Source organism: Parasteatoda tepidariorum, chromosome 8, assembly GCF_043381705.1.
Source record: "Parasteatoda tepidariorum isolate YZ-2023 chromosome 8, CAS_Ptep_4.0, whole genome shotgun sequence".
In the NCBI taxonomy this organism is placed as follows: domain Eukaryota; kingdom Metazoa; phylum Arthropoda; class Arachnida; order Araneae; family Theridiidae; genus Parasteatoda; species Parasteatoda tepidariorum.
The window spans coordinates 42,853,694-42,863,246 of NC_092211.1; the positions used below are offsets into that span (position 1 = coordinate 42,853,694).

The 9,553-nt window shown below is 29.8% G+C and overlaps 2 protein-coding genes across 2 annotated transcripts in view; both read right to left on the reverse strand.

Annotated features, from left to right (window-relative positions):
- Nucleotides 1-9,553, reverse strand: part of LOC107447387 (hormone receptor 4) — a gene marked incomplete in the record, with an annotated part of 162,733 nt that overhangs the window by 111,957 nt on the left and 41,223 nt on the right.
- LOC122269079 (uncharacterized) overlaps nucleotides 8,984-9,553 on the reverse strand; it is a 16,297-nt gene continuing 15,727 nt past the window's right edge. Inside the window, exon 2 of the mRNA XM_071183883.1 lies at nucleotides 8,984-9,545. Coding sequence (XP_071039984.1) covers nucleotides 8,984-9,545 — 562 coding nt within the window. The remainder of the gene's footprint in view (nucleotides 9,546-9,553) is intronic.

Consider the following 9,553-nt stretch of genomic DNA (forward strand, 5'->3'; position numbering starts at 1 on the left):
TTTTTCACATAATACCACAAATTTCATTAGGTTTGTTACAAACACAATTTCACCGTAAAGTTTGTTTGTGTATGAGGCACACAATAAAGAATTTTTTTTAGATTATATGTAATCTTTAAATGCTTGATTTTTTTTTCTTATAAACATTAAGACACACAAATAATGTTAAATATTCTCCTTTGATTCTAAACCATTATAAAAGCGTCAATATTTAGAAAGCTTTTATGACGAGTTTTAATCATTTGTTTTAAATGCATTTAAAGTTATTTATTTTTATTTAATAGCATTTTTATTTAAGTGTATTTATATTATTCTATTTATATTATTTTATTTACATTATTTTATTGAAATAAGTTTATTTATATCATTTTATTCATATTATTTTATATATATTATTTTATTTATATCATTTTATTTATATCATTTCATTTATTTACTCATAGTGATATTAGTATAGCAAATAGCATAATAAAATAGCAAATCTTCTATCGCTATTTCCTAACTCAAAGCAACAATAATAATTAAATCATGATATTATTACCTTCTGGCCGATAGCAAAAAATAATATCAACAACAATTCTGTAACTGCTTCCCTATAACCAAGAGCTACAAATATTCTACCTTTATTTACTAACTTCAAGCAATAATTGTTCCTAAACCATACCATTTTTTTTTACGATTTGACAGATAGCAGAAAACTTTCCATCGCAATTTGTTAATTTATACCAACAACAGTTTTGTAACTGTTTCCCTATAATCAAGAGCAGCAAATATTCTATCTTTATTTCCTAATTTCAAGCAACAATTGTTCTTAAATCATATGTTTTTTTATGCTTTGATCGACAGCAGAAAATTTTCCATTTCAATTTATTAATTTACATTAACAACAGTTTTATAACTGTTTCCCTGTGACCAAGAGCAGAAAATATTCTATCGTGATTTCCTAGCTTAAAGATACAACTGTTCCTAAAATGTAACTATTGTTATAATATGTTATTGTTATTTATAAAAGCATAGAACAAAAATTCTGTAACTATTTCGTTATTTTCTGACAAATAATAGCAAGTGTTCTATTCTTGCTTATCACTTACTGACTTGTAGCAATAGCTGTATTTAAAACATTCAATTCTTATTTTCTGAAAAACGTAGTAAATTCTCCACTGTTATTCATCAATATACTGTTTTGCGCATGTCACTATATAGTAAATATTAAAAACAAGGGTTTTTCATATTTCACTACATTTCCTTCGGAATTATTTTAATACAATTTTCTCAATTATGAGAAATCTTTTTTTAGAGTGAATTATATGATTGTTGATTCAGATGCATATAATATTGATATGTTGACTTTATGCATAAAATATACATAAAATTTTTTGAATACTTTTTTCATTAGTTTTTCTGAAATTTTTGCGAAAGTTTATTTTTGTTAACGATCAACTGAAATTGAAACTTTTTAAAATAGTTACAAACATAAAGAGCAAACTAACTTTAAACGTGCTCAACCCCTTTAATAAAAATAATGATTTTTTTCTTCTTTTGAATTTCAACTAAAGTAAGAAATCCCCCTTAATCCTATAAAACAATACGCAGTAAAAATAGAGAAACTGAGCTGCCCTCGCATGTTCCACCCAAGTCTTCAATAACATTAATAAGCTTTCGCAATAAATATCCCCACAATTCAAAGTCGGATTTATATTTATGCAAACGACCACTATAACAATTAAGCTCAAAATATATTCTGAAGTTTTGAGGAAAAAGAGAGTTAGTGTCTATGCGGTTGCGAATAAATATATTCTCATGGCGTTCATTTATAGCACCTGGCTTGGTGTTTGTTTTATATAATGTGTGCAAAACCACTTGCATAGAGAATAGAGAATCACTCAAGGGATTATCTAATGTGGTGCAGTTTTGAACCTCCGATTGCAAGCATTTTCCGAAAACAAAAGTTTTAATATGTATTAATAAAAACCTTTATTCTTTGAAATATGACTTGCTTCAATATTAATAATTATAAGAAAATTAAATCAAACTTAGACTTATTAAATGGGCAGTTTAAAAACACCTATTAAACTTAAGTTTTTTGTAGTTTCTATATAGTTTTGCAAGAAAGATTTTTATTAATCACTTTGTAGTTTCTACATGGAGAAAAAATTCTAGTAAAATTACCGTTCAATATGATATTAAAATTTCTGGTAAAAAAGCATAATTCTGCTTATAAAACCAAAATATATGGTATTTAAACCATTTAGTTAGTAATTTTTCCGTTCATGTGGTTATAGTTTTCCGCAAATTCTGGTTTTTAAAATTATAGTTCTTATTACCTCAAAATTAGTAAACAGCACAAAACTGAAAAGTAAATTTAACCGAATAAGCTATTTTTATGCCATACTCACAGTTATCATGATAAATGACCAAATTGTACCATTTATTCAAAAAAGTTAACGCATATTATAAAACAATATTTTATTGTTAATTTTATCAAAATCATTACCAAAGCGCTTCCGTAATAATTGCGAAGATATGACTTAGTACCTAACCATCAAAATTAGCATTATGAGGATCTATAAATACCTAATCAGAAAACGAATCTATGAATACCTAATCAGAAAATGAATCTAGATCTATGAATGCCGTTATAACAAAGTTCGGCCTGAGACTCTACTTACCTGCAGGGGAAGGCAAGAAAAATTATCCAGACTAAATATACATTGTTTTAATAATTCCTCAAAATTGCATATACAATACATTAATTATTTTATTTTAAGTGCCACCAGAAAGTTATGAGGTTTCCAAGTTAGTATATGAAATTTCAGATAATTAGATCAGCAGTTATATTGATGGGGTGTTTCGTTTTGAAGGGATCACATGCTAACAAATCAAGTGTGCTATTGGTTTATACACAAAATTTACTTGTAATATATTTTTGTAATAAAAAATAATTAATTTATTGTATAAATTTTATCACACTAAAAGCGTATAATTTTTTTATTACAAACAATAAAAAAGACAATCAGATTTAAAGATAATCAGCAAACTATGATTAAATTTTAATTACACAGCAGACTGAATTATTGATTTTGAGCCCTTTACGAAAATCTATTTAACTAAATGTTATAAAAGAAAATTTTATTTTTTATTTATTCGGGACTATTTAAAAAAACTATTTTTTAAATAGTCACAGTTTACAAAAATATTTTTAAGTTTTATTAAGTAAGCAAAATTTAATTATTTTCCTTTATTAGAAAATAGATTTCTCTTTCAATATTTCGTTTTTTAACCATGTGTTCTTTTTGTAAAGTAATAATTTTGCAAACAATTACAGTGTAAATAGTTGTTGTATTAATATTTGTACCTATCCACTACTAAATGAATCCTTCATTTCGAATGATAAATGGATTAAAGCGATATTTCTCCTTACAAAAAAATACCTCAGCTGAAAGTTTTCTTAAAAACTGTTTTTTAATAATAATAATAATAATAATAATTACACTAGAGAGAAAAAAAAATTATGTTGTATAAGATTTTTTAACGGATCTTGAATATTTTCATGTTGCTGATTTCAAATCTGCAATCAGTTTCCCTTGTTTCTTTTTCCAAGTTACAATTTTCTTTTTTTTATTACATTTTAACTCTATTTTTCGTCAAAATGTATAAGTTTAAAAAACGTTATCTATAACAGGGTCAAAATAAATAATGTTATAAACTAAATCAATAATTGCATAAATGTTGCGACAAACTTCTAGGGGAGTTGGAGCACATTATCAGAATTAAAATTGCATAGCAACCCATGTCGTCATACGCTTTCCTATTATGAGCTGTTATATTCCTATAATAGAGAAGCGCCTTTAGCTGCATACGAGGATTTTAGTTTTTATGGTTTCCTATGCAATTTCAATCCTGATAATGAAATACCTCCTAAAAGAGAGAAGGCCTCAGCACGAGTTTACATAGCAAAAATGTGATCCCTTAGTAGTCCAAAAATAATGATATCTTTTGTATTTCTCCCCCACTGTGCAGCTTAGTAGCCCGAAAGCAGTGAAATGTTTCTTATTTTTCCTCCAATGCGCAGTTTATTTTCGTTACGTCAGACATCTAAACAGATTCGCGCTGAGGCCTTCTCTCGTCTAGGAGATGCTGGATAATGTGCCGTAACTTCCCTAAAATTTTGTTGCGGTATTTATTCTAAACCTTGTTAAATATAACGTTTTGTTAAAACTTATACATTTCGACAAAAAATGGATTGAATATATCATTTAAAAAAAAACAGAATCTGTAGCTTCAGGAGCAAAACTAATTTCAGATTCATAATTCTCACATCTGAATTAGGCAAGATCAAGTATTTGTACAAATGAAACTAAACTTTGTTCCTCTGAAGTTATTATTATTGTCGTAAATGAAATGTGGAATAATAAATTAATTTACTAATTTACAGCGTTTTTATCAGTATTATTTTTAATAATATCGTAATTAAAGTCATTGATTCCTTTTGAGCTGCTAAACTGGTGCATAATAAAAGAAGCAAAAGGAATATCTATGGACTACAAAGGAACAAAGCAAGGGAACATCTGGGTCAAGCATTGAGACAAACTAGCCTTCGTGGTTTTGATTGAACTCACCCGCATTTGAGTTACAAGGAGTGAAAAACCTCGGAAACCTTCCACGGTTAGCCCTCCAGCAAGAGGATTATAACCATGATATATCACGGTTTTCATTTATTTTATTTTATAACCGTTGTTGAACAGCCGATCCAAGTTTTGGGTTTACGACTACAATTGTTCAACTCCATAGCCTTGTAATTTTGAACCCAATCTAGAAGACAAGGGAACTCCTGCATCAAGTATTGAGACAAACTTGCCTCCGTGGTGGACTTTCTGATGGAACTAATACGCATTTGCGTTGCATGAAGTGGAAAACCACGAAATTGACCCACGGTTTGTCCGACAGCAAGGGAATTCAAATCTATTATCCGTCCACCACTAAGGATATTTTACGTCAACATGGTCGGTGCGAACCAGGAGAAGAATTCGTATCAAACAGCGACCGCTGGGGTTCAAACCTGGATTATTTCATTGGGAGGTATGCGCTATAAACCTTGAGCCACCATTATTCATGTTAGAATTATTTTATAACTGTCGTTGGACAGCCGACCCAATTTTTGGGTTTACGACAACCAATGTACAACTCCGTAACCTTGTAATTTTGAACCCAATCCAGAAGATATGGAAACTCCTGCATCAATACCCCCAGAGTTGTGATTTTTAATGGGAACATGGAGAACTTTGTGACTCGAGAGATTTAACGTGCACCAGTAACCATTTATTACCCAGGGAATCTTCGGCAGGCGGGGATCGAACCCACGACCTCTTGTACATGGGCCCAGTGTCCTACCAACCAGGCTATCCCGGCCCTTGAAATTATGTATTTTTTTATATAACCGTCGTTGAACAGCTGACCCAATTTTGCGATTGCGACTACCAATGTTCAACTCCGTAGCCTTGTAATTTTGAACAAATTGGAAAAAATTTGCCTTCGTGGAGGACTTTTTGAAATAATTTAACCGCTTTTGCGTTACATCTAGAGGTTTAAATCACGAAAACCTCCCACTGTCAGCTTGGTGGTGAGCTGATTCAAACCAATGATCCGTCTGACACTGATTATATTTTACGTCAGCACTGTGGTTGGTGCGAGACGGGTGTGAAATTCGTATCACCAATCTATGACTGGGATTGAATCCGAGTAACTTCATTGGAAGGCGAGTGCTCTATCTAGTTAGCCAATATGGCTTTATATTAGAATTATTTTATTTTATAATCGTCGCTGAACAGGTGATCCAATTTCGGGTTTACGACCACTAAAGTTCAACTCCGTAGTCTTGTAATTTTGAACTCAATCCAGAAGACAAGGGAACTCCTGGATCAAGTATTGGGGGAAATTTGCCTTTTTGGGATATTTCCGTATCGATATCTGTCATACGAACAACAATCACCAAGGCGCCAAATGAATTGTAAACTTGTGAATTAAAAAAATGATAATACATGTAGTGGTATTTTTAGGGGTTGCAATAAGTTATCCTCTTCAAATTGGCCCCTTTTGCTATTTTTCTTAAAAGTTTTTTGTTAGCTGCCCGAAAGTTAACAGAACTTGGTGTGATTATTCTACCGTAGACCACCCTACCGAAATTTTCCATTCTATTAATTAAAATAATGTAATTTTATGTAAAAGAAAATGTCACTGAATGTGAAAATGTAAAAAAATTTTGCAATCAGTGTTACATAATTAATAAAAAATCATTCTGGGAAAATTATTGTAAGATATAAAGTAAATGTAATAATCAACATCATAAAGGAAAATTATTATGAAAGCGGTGTGAAACTGTTTTGCATTTTTAAATACTATTATTCAGGTTATCATACTACCAATTGTTTATTCTTCAAGGACATCATATACGGTCGCTTATGATTTTTTTTACTTATTTCTGACGATGACCTATTAACTTCAAAATGTCTCACAATGCTCACGACGATTTACATAAAAATGAACTAAAAGCTGTTATAAATTATTTAAGAGTATTTTAAAGCATGGCGAAAATGAAGTTGAAGATCAAGAGAGAAAATATTATTTTAAGAAAACGAATTTCGCGCTTTGAGAATTTCCGGGAGCAAGCATTCGACTGAAATCTTAAAAAATAAAAATAAACACGAATGTCATCATTTATTTATGTAACCTAAAAATTTAAATGAATTTTATAATTTTTTATGTTTAAAAAAAGTAAAATTTAAAAATTGTCTCTTTTTTTAAATCTTTTTTTTAAATTCCTTTCCGATCAATAACGTTGATCAATAACTTTTCTTTATCCTCCTCGTCTACGCGTGAACTGGAACCGTTTTTCTCCAGTATAAACTTATTTAGGTTTTAGACTTAGGTTCGTTTAGTATAAAAAAAAATTTCAAAATGCATAATGAGCTACAGAGTATCAGGAGTTCAAAAATCGAAATTAAAAATTAGAGAATGATTTTGAAAAATATATTTTTTAAAATCGTTTGCTGAAGGAAGTTTTGTTCTTATTCATAATTTAAAATTGTATTTAAAAATTAATTAAAAAACATTAAAAAAACTTTTTTTTCGAAAAATAATTAACAACTTTTGTGAAGCAAATAATTTACAGATATTAATAGTTTGTAAGAGAGGGGCAATATTATAATTTATTTTTACACATTCTTTAGATTGATGAAGAATATGTTAAAATTTGATCAAAATCAGATCAGTCAGTTCTTAAATCCAAAGTCTTCATATCTTAGGTACGATGTCAGTGCTACTTTAACTTTCTCAAAATATTTAAGCTAATCTAGGTTCTGAAATTTTCTTGGTAAAATGTATAGAACCGTAATTTTTTAATTGCGTAATATCTGCTGTTTTTATGCAAAATTATTAAGTGAAATTTCTTATGAAGGTGAGTTTTTTTTTATCATAATCTTAAGTTAAAAACGTTTTAGTCTAACTTGAAATACAAGAAAAAAATATGTTTTTTTTTATTTATAAAAAACATTTAGCAATTCTTAAAGGCATATTTTTCAATTTTTTAATATTTTAAGTTTTTCTTTATTAAAGCAAAATTTTAAAAGAATTTTCAATCCGAAAAAATCCATTGCCATTATATTATCAACTAAAACATAATTAAACGTTTTAAGCTTCATGAATTAATCAAATTCAAATTTTTTATAAAAGTAAAATAAACACCACAGTGAAAAAAATAAAAATTACCGTAAATATAATCCATTATCATTGTATTTATTCTATATCATATTTATATTCTCATACAACATTTATTAGAGAATATTTTGGTATAGTTACAATAAATATCAATAATAATAATGAAGATAAAAGATAAGAGGCTTTTATCTGTCTTTAAGTATAATGTCTAAGGAGACCGACAATAAGGTAATGGGTAGATACGACTATTACACCAAATTGAGAATAGTACGAACTAAGTAAGCACCCACTACTTAAATAACCCATTTTCTCTAATGTATCGTAAATATGATTTCATAGCGAGATTGGTTTTCCAAGTTGATGCTTACGTCTCACTGTTAAATAAAATATAACTCAAACGTGCATAGTAAGTATAAAAATAAGTCACAATGCGAGTACAAAATATCGATAAAGCATGTCTACAAATAAATTTTTAATTATTTAGTATCATGTCTTTATTTTTCTATAAAAAATAGCAAGAGTCATTTTAGGAAAAAATTGGAACCGTTAACTGCCTTTTTACAAATTTTGGATCATTGAAATCAACTATTAGTTAAATACCTTAATATTTTCACACATTCACAAAATTGTGAATGCACTGTAGTAGATTCCGAATCATATTACGATAAAAAGTACTGGCACCCTGAGCGTAAAGGTTACTGTGAAAACCTTTTTTACCATAAAATTCTGTACCATAATTTTTTCAATAACAGTGATTCACCGTAAATATTACAGCAAAAATAACGTAATTTTTGTTCTGCAAAATTTAACGGTAAAATGGATTTTGCGGTAAATAGTACTGGCACCCTGAGTGCTAAATTTTCATTTTAGTTGTTCTTAAATCAACTACTATCTTTATTAAGGATTTTTTTTCCCTAGAAAAGGTCAAACTCCCAATCGTATCCCACTACGGGGGAAAGACTGGGTGTTTCGTGCTTCCGATAAATCTACCCGATCTATCCAGCGATGAAATAACTTAAATTTACAAGAAATACCTGCGTACACATATTTACAAAAGCAACCATTTTATTTTCGTAGAACACATCTAGCACAACATTCTTTCTGTTGCCACTCACACTTTTCATATATACACAGGCTAAAAAATCGTTTTAGTTAATATTTACACTTTAAATGAATGACGTCATCTTATGAGAGTGACGTAACACTCCCACCTTTTGATTATGTGTATTCCAATAATCAAAATAACAAAAAATCTAATATAAATTTAAAATTATGTGTCCAAATATCTTGATGGAATCTTAACCGTTCGGCCGCTTCTTGTGGTAACGATGTTTCGTAAGGTACTTTGGAAATTTTTATGCTTGTCACCTTCATTTGAAGTTGCGCTTGCGATTGGAGTTGAACCTTCATTTGGTGTCGAACGTATTTCCAGCGGATAAATCCGCTGCACTGGCCTCAAAAACTCGGTATGTGCTGTTTTAAGTCGAGCCACGCGTATCCTTTTATCTTTACCAGGATAGACGGCAATAACTTTAGCCATCGGCCAGTGTAATCTTTTCTTTAAGTCATCTTCGATTAACACAATCTCGCCAACCTTTAGATCATAATAGTTATTCTTCTTGCGCGGTTGAAGGAGTGTCGCTAGGTATTCGCGGCGAAATCTTTTTCTCAACTGTTCTCTTAACGTCTGTTGATACCTATAGCGTTTTTTAAGATCTATTGTATCCAGCTGATCTAAATCAGGTACTCCCACCGTCGAGATCTCTTGTAAAAACATGGACGGAGAAAGAGGTATTAAGTCATCCAGATCTTCTGAGAGGTATGTGAGAGGTCTTGAATT